This window comes from Poecilia mexicana, unplaced genomic scaffold (assembly GCF_051168715.1).
Source record: "Poecilia mexicana isolate PSO_F unplaced genomic scaffold, ASM5116871v1 scaffold_14, whole genome shotgun sequence".
NCBI lineage: Eukaryota > Metazoa > Chordata > Actinopteri > Cyprinodontiformes > Poeciliidae > Poecilia > Poecilia mexicana.
In genome coordinates this window covers 24,740,814-24,755,382 of record NW_028263383.1, presented here as the reverse complement: position 1 = coordinate 24,755,382, position 14,569 = coordinate 24,740,814, and the positions used below count along the sequence as shown (strand labels likewise).

The following is a 14,569-nucleotide window of genomic DNA, read 5'->3' as shown; positions in this document are numbered from 1 at the left end:
GGCCAAATGGCTAAAAACTAAAACTCACTCAGGCCAACCTATTTAACCGAGACTTTTGAAAGTTGGTACACAGTTGTAGCTCCCTCCAAGAGGATCCATCACTGTCGTAGTGTGGGAAATTCAGACATCACCTCATAGCAACAGGTGTGGCCCTAATTTCCATATAAATCAACTGATCTGCACCAAATTAAACATGGCAGATATTGAAGGTTAGACCTTAAATATGTGTCCCTCTAAAAACACACAGGACAAAGCATGATTATCTAACAGCAGAACGTTTTACCATGTTTATATCATTTTGATCAATTTCGAAATGATTTAATCTAACAGGCAAGACCATTACAAAACACTATAGTTTACAAATTGGTATGCAGGACATAAAGACAAAAGGGGCAGGTGTTCCAACACCGTCAGCCAATTACATATCACACACGACTCTAAGATAATTTGTCTCTGATCAGATAAATATAAGTTGAAGAAAGACAAATTATGCAGACTCACCCCGGGTAAGAGTTTGCAAAGGAGGTCTACTGTTTGTTTTAAAGATATGGACTTCACTACAATCTAGACTATAACTATGAAATACTTTTTTGTGTACAACAACTGTTTTCATTTACATTTTTGTTCTAATTGAAATTAATGTTTAATTTGGTAAACATGTCCTCCACTAATCACACTCAGCTAAATACCACGTTAGATGTACAACGTCAGGGAATCCTAGGGGTGGCATTTTTTTCCACTGTGACGACTTTGCCATGCTGTGTGTTTCTTTTCATCAATGTGACAATGTTGTACACCTTGAGGAGTAAAGAGGTGTTTCGAGAGACTTCTCGTTACATTCTGCTGTTTAACCTTCTGTTTTCAGACACCATCCAGCTGGCACACAGTCAATCAATGTTTTTACTGTCTGCCTTTAGAGTAACACTGCTGTATTCTGTATGTGTGGGCTTGACTATTCTCAACAATCTGACACATAGCGTTTCTGTTATCACACTGGTGGTTATGTGTCTGGAGAGATACATAGCTGTGTGCTTTCCATTCAAGCACAGTGTGTTAATCACCACAAAAAACACAGGAGTGGTTATTTGTATCATCTGGTGTTTCAGTTCATTCAAAGACATGATGCAGTTGACTCTAGCTTTAAAACTGTTTTTACACAATGTAAGCCCAGTCCAGATGCAAGATTTCTGTGGACTAGAGAATGTGTTTGTTGATCCAGCTTCTGTTATTTTTAACAAAGCGTTCACCTATTTTCTGTGTGTATTAGGGGGTGTAGCTGTTGTTTTCTCCTACACTGGTGTCGTTGTAGCAGCTCGTTCTGCCTCCACAGACAAAGCTTCAGCCAACAAGGCGCGAAGGACTCTGCTGCTGCATCTGCTGCAGCTGGGCCTCACACTGTCCTCAACAATACACAACTCACTGCTCATAGTTATCTCAAATAATCTAGACAGGGTGCAATCTGTGAACATGCAGATTATCCTTTATGTTTGTGATACTGTCCTTCCTAAATGCCTGAGCTCCCTCATATACGGCCTCAGAGACCAGACAATCAGACCTGTTCTTATGTTGAATCTCACCTGTCAGTGGAGAAGCTCAGCTTTAATTTCTGATGCCCAAGCTAGAAATAAAATCAAAGTACATGTAAAGCAACAGATTTAATTTTATTTGAACTACCAAAAAAAATCAGAATAGGTGTGTATTTAACTTTCACAGATGAATGAGTGAAAATCTCAGTGGGAATCTGAGTATTCTGTCATTGATTTTGACTGAGATAATTAAGAAGGTAAAACAAATCTGTTGCGCACAGTGCTGCTGTTGGTTTCTCCATAATGTTTCACAATACAAGTCAATGTAAAGTTATTGGGGCATATTAGATTTGGAATATTTTTGTGTTTTTGTGTGGTTTTGGGAACTGACGGTCTGATGGGAAACCTCTTCACTTCCCCTCTGGCCAACTGTGACATCTGCCGCGCTGCTCTTGAGCATCACACTAAGACCACAGGAGATTTAAAGGGGAGCTTATTTCATTGATCAGTTTTATTTATTTTAAAATTTATTTATCTTGGGATTTATTTAGGTATTTTTTATTGTTCATTTAATACTGTGTTTCATTTTATAACATTTTTATTTCAAGCTCTATTTTCTATTCCTATATTCAAATGAGTGGGTGGCCCTTCTCTGTGGTCAGGGTCTGGTCAATGTGCAGCAAGCTGAGAGACTGTGAACTTCAGTGCATCTTACGATTGTAGCTTAGCAACTTAACTGACAAACAAAAACGATGCAAAATATCTTTTTACGGTATGTCATCTCTATTTTATCAAACGCTACCCATTCAAATCAACACAGTAGTTGGTTAATGATATGGGACCAATCTGGGATGGCCGGCTATTATGGCTGGAGGACTAATTTGACCAAAACAGACGTGAACTTTGCACCACCAGACCCGCTTCAAAGAAAACTCTGCACCCCATTTGAATATAAAAACACAAAACACAAAAGAGCCTGAAATAAAAACGTAGTGAAGAACAGAGTTACAATATAAGAATAAAATATGTAACATGTTATACGTTATATATAACATGTTTACAAAATATCAAAAAGTATAAAAATTTATTAATTCATTAAAAAATAATGACTGGGAAAACATGCTTTTTATTACTATGTATACATTTATTTAATATTTACTTTGCTTATATATCATGAGGAGTTGTTTGTAATCACAGTATTTATTTAGATTTGAATGAAACTGTTCCCTAATGTTGTCTGTACAAGTTGTACAAAATAAAGCTGGGTACACTGTGTATATTTTACACCTACAAACAACCGACTACATAAAATTTCTAGTCTGCAATAATGTCAATCAAAGAGAGGAGCAGCTTTAATAAACTTGTGGTTTAATATCAGTATAACCTTGTTGGTGGAGTCCTGTAGTGGGCTTATTTGAGATTAACTTGGATGATATTTTTTTATTCTTTTCCTGGATGGACCTCAGTTCAATAAGTTTTCCTTTCATTTCTGTATATTTAATTAATTTGTATTAGTTCGTTACATAAATTCTGTTTTTCCTTTGCGAATACGACGTAGATTAGTTCTTTGTCTCTATATACTCTCATTTTAAAAATGGTACTGAATTCCTAAAAGCTACAAAAAGAAGCCAAACTTTACTCCTTCCTTCGGCTTGGTTTCTGAAAATGTTTCGTCACATCCAAAACGGCCCGTCAGTTCAAAGGTTCTGCCTTTCGCGTCCACGTTTTCATCATAACCATTTCCCAACAAATCTCTGAAAGGCAGGTCTCTGACGATGACATAAATAGTGCAGCTCTGAAGTTGACTTGTTGGACAGAAGGTACGATGGTGGAGTTTGAATCACAATCCAAAACCTATGAGTTGACGTGGTTGTTAAAGCAATAGTTTTATCTTTGGATTTTAGTTTTATTTTTGTATTTTGGGGGGAATTTGACTTCATATGTTTTTAAATATTGGTGAAAATGCTCACTAATCAAACTCAAAGGAACAACACTGTTGAGCTGCAGCGTGAGGGGCTCCTGGGGATAGTATTGTTTTCTGTTGTGACAACACTGCCCTGCGCTGTGTTTCTCTTCATTAATCTAACCGCTTTATACACCCTGAGAAGTAAAGACGTGTTTCGAGAGACGGCTCGCTACATTCTTCTGTTCAACCTTCTGCTTGCAGACACACTGCAGATGGCAAAGAGTCAGTCGCTGTTTCTTCTGTCTGTCTGTAGAGTATCACTGTTGTATCCAGTCTGTGCCACTGTGGGAGCTTTGTATTCTCTTTCTCATAGAATCTCTTCATTAACTCTGGTGATTATGTGTGTAGAGAGATACATAGCTGTCTGCTATCCTCTCAGACACAATGCCATCGTCACCACCAGAAACACCACATTGGTTATTTGGGTCGTTTGGACTATCACTTCACTAAATGTTATGATTCAAACAATTATAATGTTCAAGTTTTTATCAGAAGAACAGCAGCACATGCAGATAACAGACTTTTGTGGAAAAGAGAGTATGTTTACTGATCCAGCATCTGACCTTTACGACAAAGTCTCAACCTACTTCCTGTTTGTGCTCGGGGGTGTAACGGTCATTTTCTGCTACACTGGCATCATTGTAGCAGCTCGTTCTGCTGCCACAGACAAAGAATCAGCCAGCAAAGCCAAAAGGACTTTGCTGCTGCATCTCCTGCAAATGGGCCTCACAGTGTCGTCAACAATACACAATTCATTGGTTACAGCCGTCTCCAAAAGTCTAGACAGAGTTATTGCTGTGCGTCTCCAGATTTTTCTTTATGTTTCTGTAAGTATTCTTCCTAAATGTCTAAACTGCCTCATTTACGGTCTGAGAGACAAAACAATCCGGCCGATCCTCATACTCAATCTCAGCTGTCAGTGGAGAGGCTCAGTTTTATTCCCTGTAATTACGAATAAGAAAAAACAAAGAGTACATGTCACTTGATGGCTGTTATTTCTGGTTTTATTCTGAAATTCATTTAACATTCATAAAACAAATTTTGTAAATGTGACACATAATTTTTTTCACCTGTGATGTGTTTGTGCCTTACTTTGTACTGAACATAATGACTGACAGCTGAAAGACTAAAAAGTTTTTTTGGGGGGGTTTTTTTTTTAATCCGGTGATCAGATTAAGGGATATGTTGCTGATTACGTGCTGCTGGGTAACACAGTCGACCTACAGAAGGGGTCAAGACGTGAGACATCCATTAAATATTATGTAATTGGACTCCATGTCTTGGCTGATCATCTAAATCAGAGGAGCCAAACTAATTTTCATTTTGGACCACATCAAGATGAGGAATGTCTTGAAGGTCAGGTTGTGGCAGAATATAGTTAATACATTGATAAACTATAACTTTCTCTGCATTAACAGGGTACTTCTAAAATTAAATATAACTGAACATCTTTCCACATTGGTGTAATCTGACTCTATACATAATGGATTTGATTTGATGACAATTTACATTCTGTGGCTTCATTATTGCAAAGTAAAATGTAATTTGAATACTCCTTTATAAGAAATAAATACAAGACAGTTCTTGTTAATTAAAACACCATGAGCTCTTAAGTTTGTCTGTTGGTTTCAGTCTTCATAAGCTAAAATGTTTTATATTTAAAAAATATGAAGCTGAACAATTCAAATACTGAAGATCACAAATGTGTATCCCTACAACATTGTCACATTTTTACTAGTATGATCAAATAAAAGGAGTCTGACAGCTAACATTTGTTTCAACAGGAAAATCCCATCATTGACATAAATAATTTCATTTAGAAGAGAATTCAAGACTCACAGAAGCACAGAACAAAACATCCACAACAAAAACAAACAAAAAAAGTTCTGGACCATCATAAAGAAAATAGTAAAACACTCCTCAATTAAAACATTTACATTCAAAAGAGAAATAACATTTAGTGACAACAGCCCTTTTTAGTTAACCTTTTGTTGTACCGGTTTCTGTCTTCATGGAAGTTGTAGCTGAGTCCAGCAACAAAAAACTTATTTAAAGTTGTAATTTAGATCATCTGTAGAAAAAGAGACAAATTATTATTATTTTTTTAAATAACTGTAGGAAATGTCTTACTATTTTTTTCAAACAAACCACAATTTTATTTTACTTCTACTATTTTGAATTTAAAATGACAAAAACAGCAGATTGATAAATTTTCTTCTATGAAATGTTGAGATTTGTGGAAAATAATATTAAAAAACAACATAGATTCCAACCTAATAATAAGAAAAATATACCTAAAAAAGTATTTCTGGTATCTCAGCTTCATTCTGTAGTGAAAATCCAATTCGCACAAAAACAATTTTTGTTATATTATATTTTACATTTTGTTATGTTTATTATATCCAGAACTAGAAATCAGAAAATGTAAAAATCTATAAGGGAGTAAAAACTTTTTCTCCTCTAATATAGTGGATTACTTTTAGCAGTAAAAACAGGCAGGCAGTTGTAATTTGTTGAAATCGCCACTGTGGGGCGCAGTTGAGTTTTCCATCCGCTGACTGAGCTCTTGTTTTGAAAGAACCAGGAAGTCGTCGTGTTTGATTGTTCTGGTAGGGGTCCGTTGACTCCTGGTCCTGGTCCGCTCAGCCTCCTCCGGTCGTCGCCATGGTGCAGATGATGGAGTCGCAGTGCGAGTACTTCATGTATTTCCCGGCGGTACCCATCACAGACCTGTCGGACCCGGCCCGGTACCGCAGTCTGCCCCGCCGGAGCCACCTCTACCTGGGCGAGACGGTCCGCTTCCTGCTGGTGCTACGCTGCCGGGACGCCGCGGCGACACCGAGCGAGGCCCCCGGTAAGGCGGGCGGCAGGGAGGGATGCCGGGTGGCGGAGAGCCGGAGGACCCGGTCCGGATCTGACCCGGTTATCCTGGGTCTCACCGGGCCTCTGCCTCGTTCGGACGCCTCGGTCTTCCTGGTTTTGGGGTTAATATTCAGCGCTGGACCGGTTCTGTCCCCGGACCGAACCTCCCTGGGGCTGTTGCTGCAGGACCAGGCAGAACAACATGGAGGAAGCATCATTTCCGTGTTCGTCTGGTCATTGAAACACTAACACACCGCCGTCATCAAAGCGCTGTCATTCATCAGAACCGGAACCAGAGCCCGAACTGGGTCTGAGCTGAACGGAGCCTGCAGCAGAGTCTCCAGAAACTACAGTCTCACTAAACATTACCAATTAATTTCAGAAACTCTGAATCAGAAAGTGAAACTAATTCATTTCAGCTGTCTGGTTCTGATAGTTCTGGTGATTCTGACCCAGAATCCAGTGTCAGAAAACGAAAATATGACATTAGAGCCATAGACATTAGTTTATGATTCAGTAAAGCTCATTTCTCTCCGGGTTCTGGTTCTGGACTTCCTGAGACGATGCTGGACGTCTCTGTCCTGGACAGACGTTGCGTCTCTGTTTGTCCTGCTGACCAAGCTCTGCCGCAGTGATACCACGGCTGCTGAGCCGTTTTGGACCTGCTTGGCTGCAGCTCTCAGCCGGAGGTTCTGGATGCTCCAGCTGCTGTTTGTGACGATCTTTCAGGATCTGCTTCTCTTTTGGTGCATGGAGACGCTTCAGAGTGTCTGTAGAGCTCACCTGTCTGCTGCTTTTCTTTCATTATTATTTTAAAGGGGCAGGACCATGTTTTCCAGCCACATGGGGCCCATATCCCACATGGGGCCCACTCCCACATAGGGCCCGGGACCGGCATAGGGCCCGTATCCCACATGGGGCCCACTCCCACATAGGCCCCATATACCACATAAGGCCCGTATCCCACATGGGGCCCGTATCCCACATGGGGCCCATATCCCACTTTCTCACAGCGGTCTGAACGGCTCAGTAAAATCCGATCTGTGGAACTAAATCGAATCCGATAGTTTTCAAAGAGACTGCAGTCTGAACGGCAATGGCTAGGCCTGTCGCAATAACCAATAAATTAATTGATAAATTAAAACAAATTCAGTCATTTCTATTTGTATGATCTTGTTTTCCTCTTCCTACCAAAAAACTAAACTCTTCAGTCTGCTGCTTTGGTCTCAACTACATCCTTCTTTTGAAGGATAATTTTGTTTACAGATTCTTCATAATTAATATTTTGTTGCTTCTTGTGTTTTTATTTATTTGGAATATTTAAAATGTCTTCCAGTTCCACTGTTAAATGTTCATTAGAAATGAAACTTTATTGATATTTGAGAATCACCATTACTTGAAAATGGTCTCAAAACAACAATATTATATCGCAGTAACTTCTGGGACAATTTATAGACCAATAAAATGTGTTACTGGTCTATAAATCAGGCTTAGGCTTAGTTCAGCCTCTCAAAGATCAATAGTTTAATCTCTAATAACATTTAAAATTGATGTAATTAATTAATGTAACGTGTTAAAGTCCTGGCTCTACCTTAAACTTTCTCAGCCAATTAAAACACTCCTCTGGACGATGTGATGAATCTCATGACGTTCCTCTCCCTGCAGGGGGCGCTGACGTCACAGCGGCCGGTTTCGGCACAGAATCGCCCAGTAGCCGAGCGTGGCGGGAGCTGGCCGGCTCTCTGTGCGCCGTGGCCAGCGTGAGTCCGGGTGAGAACAGCCGTCACCGTGGCAACCACCACCAGGACTACCAGAGCAGCGGCGATGAGGCCAACGAGGACGGCGAGGACGACTACATGGCAGCGGCGGAGGCGGCCATCGCAGCGCTGGGCAGCAGGGTGGACTCCCGCTGTCGGAGCTTCAGGGACTGCAAGCCGCTGCTCATCCACAACTCGTCCGGGACGGCCTCCAGGGAGTTCCGCAGGGCTCCGCTTCAGGTGCAGGAACGTTTACAACACATGTGGAAAAGTCCTGATCCACCATCCACTTATCTATAGTTTCCTTTTACACAGAGAAAGCCAGTGCAGAGCATTCTGGGTAAATAAAACCAAAGCTAATACTTTAGCCTAGCGCAGGCAGGAGAAATGGCTTGTGGTTTTTAGCCAAAGACTAAAGAGAAATCCTCCAACCGCTAAAATGTGACACCTCCATTTTGTGAAGAAGGAAGTTGCGCTCAGTGTTGTTTTTTTCAGTGTTTTTTGGTGCAGCGCCCCCACAGGCGGGGAGGGCAACAGGTTGCTCAAAGTGTTTGGTTGGTTCAGGTTTTAATGCACCGTCTTCATCGGTTCTGAACTTCTCCTCCTCAGTCCCCTCTGGATGAACCGGTTGTTCTGACGGACGAAGTGATCTTTCCTCTCACCGTCTCTCTGGACAAACTTCCAGTCAACACACTGAAGGTCAAGGTGAGCAGCTCCGTCTGCAGGTGGAGCTTCCTGTTCCGGCCTTTGTCTGGTTTGTTCTGTGTTTGGTGAGAAGCAGCTTTGTGTGATGTGTGTTGGACTGATGCAGATGTTCTGCTGCAGGTCATGGTGACGGTGTGGAAGAAGGAAGCAGAGAAGGTGGAGGTGCAGGAGCTGGGATACCTGAGCGTCCTGCAGCAGCGAGAACCCACACACACCTTCAGACACGACCTGAACACCTTCAAGGCTCAGGGTACGACACACACCTGTGTTTTGCTGCACCTGTCTGGACTTGTAAACCCCCTCCACCCCCACCCACTGTGATAAAAACCCGTCTGTCCTGCCTGGCGAGGAGTTCTGGGATAAAGTCTGGATCCACCCCAGTTTCGGTTCTGATGAAAGTGCCAGCAGTTTGAAGGTTTCATGTTAACCAGCGAGAACCAGAGCCGAGAAGATCACTTCTCCTGCTGTGGTTCCGACTCTCTAATTGGTCCAAACGGTCTGAAGGTTCCTGCTTCACTTTATAGTTTCAACAGAACTCTTCTGATGACCCAGAACCACTCACAGCCATTTAGAGACAGGAAGAGGGGTCAGTGCTGTGCACCACTGGCTAAGAAGCTGGCTGAGCTAACCCTAAAGAACTAATCATAAACATTAGTTGTGGTAACAATATAGGCTGCACCAACACAGGATTTAGTAGAAGCTAACGTTAAAGCGCTACACCAACATGGTCTTTAGCGGAAGCTAATGCTAAAGCTGCAGGATGTCGGGCTTAATGCTCAACAGTTAGTTCATAAGGTATTTCCTGTCGTTGTGCTATACGTAAAAATGTTCTACTGCCCTTTTTGCATACAATGATATTTCCTGGTGCAGTGCCAGCTTCAGCCACAGGTGGCATTGTTTCTAACCCAAATGAGGTGAAAGAACTAGCAGAATAATGATGGTTCTGTCCGCAGTGAGCACCACGCTGACCGTCCTGCCGCCTCCCACCGTCCGCTGCAAGCAGATGACCGTTTCTGGGAAACATGTCGCCATCCTGAAAGGTTTGACTGAATCCAAAGTATTCACACCCTGTTCTGTAAGGCTCCAAGCCAGACATCGATGTGCTTCATTGTGACACTCCAAACTGAATTGGCCTAGTCAAAGTTCAGACCTGAATGTATCTCAAAATCTGTTCTCCATCCGTCCTGACTTGTTTCTAACTGGTTTCCTCTCAGTCCTGAACGAATCTTCCCAGGAGGAGCTGAGCATCCGGGACGTCCGGATTCTGCCCAACCTGAACGCCTCGTACCTTCCCATGATGCCAGATGGCTCCGTGCTGCTGGTGGACAACGTCTGGTACGTAACGGGGCCGAGGGTCAGCTGCAGGGTCAAGGGTCAGCATCAGAGTCCAGGGTCAGCAGCAGCACTGACTCCTGTCCTCTCCTGCAGCCATCAGTCCGGTGAGGTCGGCATGGCGTCTTTCTGCCGCGTGGACAGCAGGGCCTGCCGCCTTCCCAGCATGCTTGGCGCCCTGGAGGAGCACGACTTCCTGTTCCAGTTGCACCTGAACGATGTCCCGCAGGACGACTCTAACGAGGTCGGTTAATCAGCCCAAAGTTACTGATGATCAACGTTTGAGAAACGTTGAGATGTTTCCTCTCATCCTGACAAAGAGTCGCACCAGAACAAACTCACCTGCTGATGCGGAGGCCCGTCTCCATGGCGACAGATTCTGGCCTCCATCATCAAGATAAGACGTTCAGTCCCGGGTTCTTCTGTGTTTTCAGGGTTTCGAGGTTCCTTTGGTGGCGGTTCTGCAGTGGTCCACTCCCAAGATGCCGTTCACCAACTGCATCTACACCCACTACAGGTAAACCCAGAGAGGTTATAGTTCCAGTTTATACGGTTAATGGAAATGCAGCGATAGACCTGATGAGTGATGTTTGATGTTATGACGATTCTGGATCTCTGCTGATGAAAACACGTCACTATGTTTCTAAAGAGGATTTGTTCCTCAGTAGTTGGTCTGGGCTCCTTTGGCATAAATCACTGCATCAATGCGGCGCAGCATGGAGACCAGGCCGAGGTTCTGTTGAGGTTCTGGTCCAGGTTGCTGTGATTTCTGTAGTCTCCTTCCTGAACTGACCCACACAGTTCCATATTGGATCATCTGCAACCTAACAGCAGGACTCGGTCCAGATGTTTTTCTCCTCGGTCCAAACCAGATTCTGTTGACTAAATCAGATCTTTAAAATCCTTTTTACTGATCTGATCTAATATTTTATTTTTTTCCTTCCTCTCAACCAGAATTATGTTTTTTATTTTTTTTTATACTGACATACTGAGAGGCCACCTGCAGTTCTGCGAGTGGCCACCAGGTGCTGCTCTGACCCAATCACTGTTCAAACAGCAGAACTGAAACCTCTGAAACTCAGAAAACGATTTAATTTTCTTTACAGTTTCTACCTCTGCCTAGTTTCTCCATCCTGTTTTTTTCTTTCTGAGTGGTTCTGGTTCTGCTGGGTTGGGTTTTGGACCAGAACCAGGCCTGGTACCGGAGCTGTAACCCCGTTCTCCCTGCCTCTCCTCCAGGCTGCCCAGCATCCGTCTGGACCGGCCGCGGTTCGTCATGACCGCCAGCTGCCCCAGCTCCGTCAAGGTCAAAGAGCATTTCAAGGTCAAATATGTTCTGATCAACAACCTGCAGGACTTCCTGGCCGTCCGGCTCGTCTGGACCCCTGAAGGTCAGTTCGGACCGATGCTGGTTCTCTAACTGGAGTTTAGAGACTCTGAAAAGCCGTTAGCTGACAGAACAACACAGAGAAATTAATCCAAAACTGAACAAAGATTTAAATATTAAGATGAAAAATCTCCTTCATCTGTAAATCTGCTCTGTTTTCTCTGCTGGCGGTGGTTCTGTTCTGACCCGGTCCTGGATGTGTCCAGGTCGCGGTCGGGGCGAGGACGCGGCGCTGGCTGCCGTGGTGTGTCACACACCGCTCAGCAACCTGGGCCACTGCCGCAGAGGAAGCACTCTGTCCTTCAGCGTGTCCTTCCAGATCCTGAAACCAGGACTGTACGAGGTGGGTGGACCAACGCCGCCGCTACAGCCACAGATACAATCAGTTTGATATTATCACCACTGATGTCGTCCAGAGGCGCTTTGCTAAACAAAAACTCTCTTCAATCCAGTCAGACATTCATTCCAGTTGATCCTTGTTATCATTCAGATCTTTAAACTCAGTTTATTATTCAGATGAGTTTAAAAAAAGTTTCCATCTAAGGAAACCCAACAGAGAATCCAGTCGTTGACTTGCAGCGTCACTCCTGACCAGCAGAGGGTGACGGTGGAATCAGCCAGTCAGAAGGCCAGACCAGGTGTAGCTTCTATACAGATAAGAATAACCGACTGTAAAGTAGAAATAACAGCAAAAATATGCAAAACAGAGAGTAGTAGGAGAAGAAAGTGAGACATTATGTCCAAAACATCTGAAATTGTATCTTTTTAGTTTATAAAATCTGTATTTCTTGACCCAGAATGTCTACACTTTGTTTTATTTTAGCTCTTCGATAAAATGAAACATTCTCTAAGCATTAATTTGATTTGTCTCCAAGTTTTCTTTCATAAAACAAATTAACTTTTTTTCTGTTAACTAAATGTTTCCAGTTTTTCCTCCTATCAGCTTTATGTCGTCTCTGATGTTTCCTTCTCTTCCAGCTGAGTCAGCACATGAAGCTGAAGCTTCAGTTCACCGCTTCAGTCTCCAACCCGCCGCCTGACGCCCGGCCGCTCTCGCGTAAGAACTGCTTCTTCCATCCAGCTGCAGGTTCTGGTTCTGGTTCTGACGTAGCAGCAGGCGAATGCGACCCAAATCCAATCTGTTTCACTTCCATATGTGGAACTAAGTACAATTGTTTTCAAAATGAGTTTTCAAAAACTATGAATTGATCAGCTAAACAGAACAACCAGGAAAAACTGAGAAAACCAAAAGTTGACACTTGAAATAACAGCAAATGACGCAAATTGGAGAGTAGTAGGAGAAAGAAGGGAGAAGTGGTTGGTTTGTAGTTCCCATCAGCTGCATCTCCAGTGACCATGTAGTTGTGCTATTTGACTTTTTGAAAATGGCGCCACCCACGAAGAAGAAGAAGAAGGCCGGAAGTATTTGGAGGATCATAACGCAGCATGTTTTTAAATGACATATCGCATGAACAAACTTAACGTGTAATTTTTATTTAATTCCTTATTTAATGGAAACACCAGCATTGTGAAGTTGTTTTTTGTTGTTTTTTTCAACATTAGTGGAATATCAGCAAAGTTTTGTGTACATTTGTAATGGAAATGCAGCTACATTTAGTGCCCTGATTCCAGGTTGCAGCTCTGAATCTACAAATTAACCAGCAACAACAGGAAGTGGAGCTGAAGCCCAAAAACAGTTTCAAAGTTCTGCTGATGCCACAGAAGGAACTTAAATGTTTCTATAGATGATGAAGCATCCAGAGAAGCTCTGAAACTGTCTCCATGGCAACCACTCAGAGACCGATGGTCATTTGGGGCGACTGTGGCTCAGTGGTCAGAGTACTCATCTTGGAATTGGAAGGTCACAAGATGACCAGTCGTCATATGTTGATGTGCCTCTGGGCAAAGCAGGTGACCCACTGATCTGTGAAGATCTATGGATCTAGTGTGAAATGATTTGAGTGTATTATTGTTCACTAATACCATTTACCATTCTCTGGTCCCCAGGTAAAAATAGCCCGTCCAGCCCCGCTGTGCGGGACCTTCTGGACCGGCACCAGGCCAGTCTGGGCCGATCGCAGTCCTTCTCCCACCAGCAGCCGTCCCGATCGCACATCATGAGGTGAAACATGTCCAGGTGTAAAACCAGGTAGATGGCCTGTCTCCATGGTAATCCCTCTAACCCGGTGTGTGTGCGTGTGTGTGTGTGCGTGTGTGTGTGTGTGTGTGTGTGTGTGCAGGACGGGCAGCGCCATGGAGCGGCGGGCCATCACGCCGCCGGTTGGCTCCCCGGTCGGCCGGCCGCTCTACCTGCCGCCGCAGGACAAGACGCTGCTGTCCGTGGATAAGATCGCCAAGCGGGAGTGCAAGGTTCTGGTGGTGGACCCGGTCAGCTAGGCCGCTCAGCTGGACTAGAACCACCAGATGTGAAGCTACTGAGGAGTGGAAGCGCTGATGGTGGAAACATTCCCTCCACTCAGAGACTGACAGATATTTATTGTTTTAAAGTGTTTGCAGCATTACAGGTCCAGAACATTTCCTGAACATTACAGAGTATTATGGAGGTTCTGCTCAGGTTGCTGCTGATTTGGAGGGAAACCCGACAGGCAGGCGCGTTCTGGGAACCGGAACTGGGCCCGTTTCCCTCGGATCAGCACCAAGCTGCAGACGTCTTCCTGCTGTTTTATTTTATTTCCCGCTCTGAACCGGAGTTGCTTCTTAAAGTGTTACCTCAATGTTTCTGGAGTATTTAAGGGTTCAGGCGGCTTCATCTGTTTACAATCAGCACCGCCTGTCCTTCCTCTCCAGGTTACTGAATGTAAAGACCCGGTCCGGGCCGGGTCGGTCCAGTCCAGACACTGATGAGTTCCTGCTGTGATTCTACAATACAGGCTGATGTTTAAAACTCTACAGGTTCTGTCTCATCTTTACCTGATGACCACCAGCCGACCAATCAGAGCACTTGCTCAGGCAGCTGCTCTTACGCTACCTGGTGGTCAGTGCAGGTGCTGCAGCTTGACTCAACAGGGTGAAG

The 14,569-nt window shown here is 43.7% G+C and overlaps 3 protein-coding genes across 3 annotated transcripts; all 3 read left to right on the top strand.

Moving 5' to 3' along the window:
• The first annotated feature begins 639 nt into the window (after positions 1-639).
• LOC106922275 (odorant receptor 131-2-like) lies at positions 640-1,659 on the top strand. The gene has a single exon (XM_014994556.2). The coding sequence runs from the start codon at positions 640-642 to the stop codon at positions 1,657-1,659; it is 1,020 nt and encodes a 339-aa protein (XP_014850042.2).
• A 1,681-nt stretch (positions 1,660-3,340) lies between these two features.
• LOC106922287 (odorant receptor 131-2-like) lies at positions 3,341-4,480 on the top strand. The gene has a single exon (XM_014994566.2). The coding sequence runs from the start codon at positions 3,489-3,491 to the stop codon at positions 4,476-4,478; it is 990 nt and encodes a 329-aa protein (XP_014850052.2). The 5' UTR covers positions 3,341-3,488; the 3' UTR covers positions 4,479-4,480.
• A 1,478-nt stretch (positions 4,481-5,958) lies between these two features.
• Positions 5,959-14,445, top strand: trappc14 (trafficking protein particle complex subunit 14). Its single transcript, XM_014994565.2, has 13 exons — positions 5,959-6,346; positions 8,020-8,351; positions 8,721-8,816; positions 8,937-9,066; positions 9,770-9,856; positions 10,031-10,151; positions 10,245-10,392; positions 10,583-10,665; positions 11,388-11,539; positions 11,742-11,878; positions 12,514-12,592; positions 13,543-13,657; positions 13,776-14,445. Exons 1-13 carry the CDS (start codon positions 6,157-6,159, stop codon positions 13,930-13,932), a joined length of 1,827 nt encoding a protein of 608 aa, XP_014850051.1. The 5' UTR covers positions 5,959-6,156; the 3' UTR covers positions 13,933-14,445.
• The last annotated feature ends 124 nt before the right edge of the window (positions 14,446-14,569 follow it).

Bases quoted from the DNA above. Each gene is read 5' to 3' on its own strand.
- LOC106922275 (XM_014994556.2), top strand. From the start codon at position 640: ATGTTTAATTTGGTAAACATGTCCTCCACTAATCACACTCAGCTAAAT.
- LOC106922287 (XM_014994566.2), top strand. From the start codon at position 3,489: ATGCTCACTAATCAAACTCAAAGGAACAACACTGTTGAGCTGCAGCGT.
- trappc14 (XM_014994565.2), top strand. From the start codon at position 6,157: ATGGTGCAGATGATGGAGTCGCAGTGCGAGTACTTCATGTATTTCCCG. The intron at 6,347-8,019 runs GTAAGGCGGGCG...CTCTCCCTGCAG, and splicing joins GACACCGAGCGAGGCCCCCG to GGGGCGCTGACGTCACAGCG. The intron at 8,817-8,936 runs GTGAGCAGCTCC...GTTCTGCTGCAG, and splicing joins TCAACACACTGAAGGTCAAG to GTCATGGTGACGGTGTGGAA.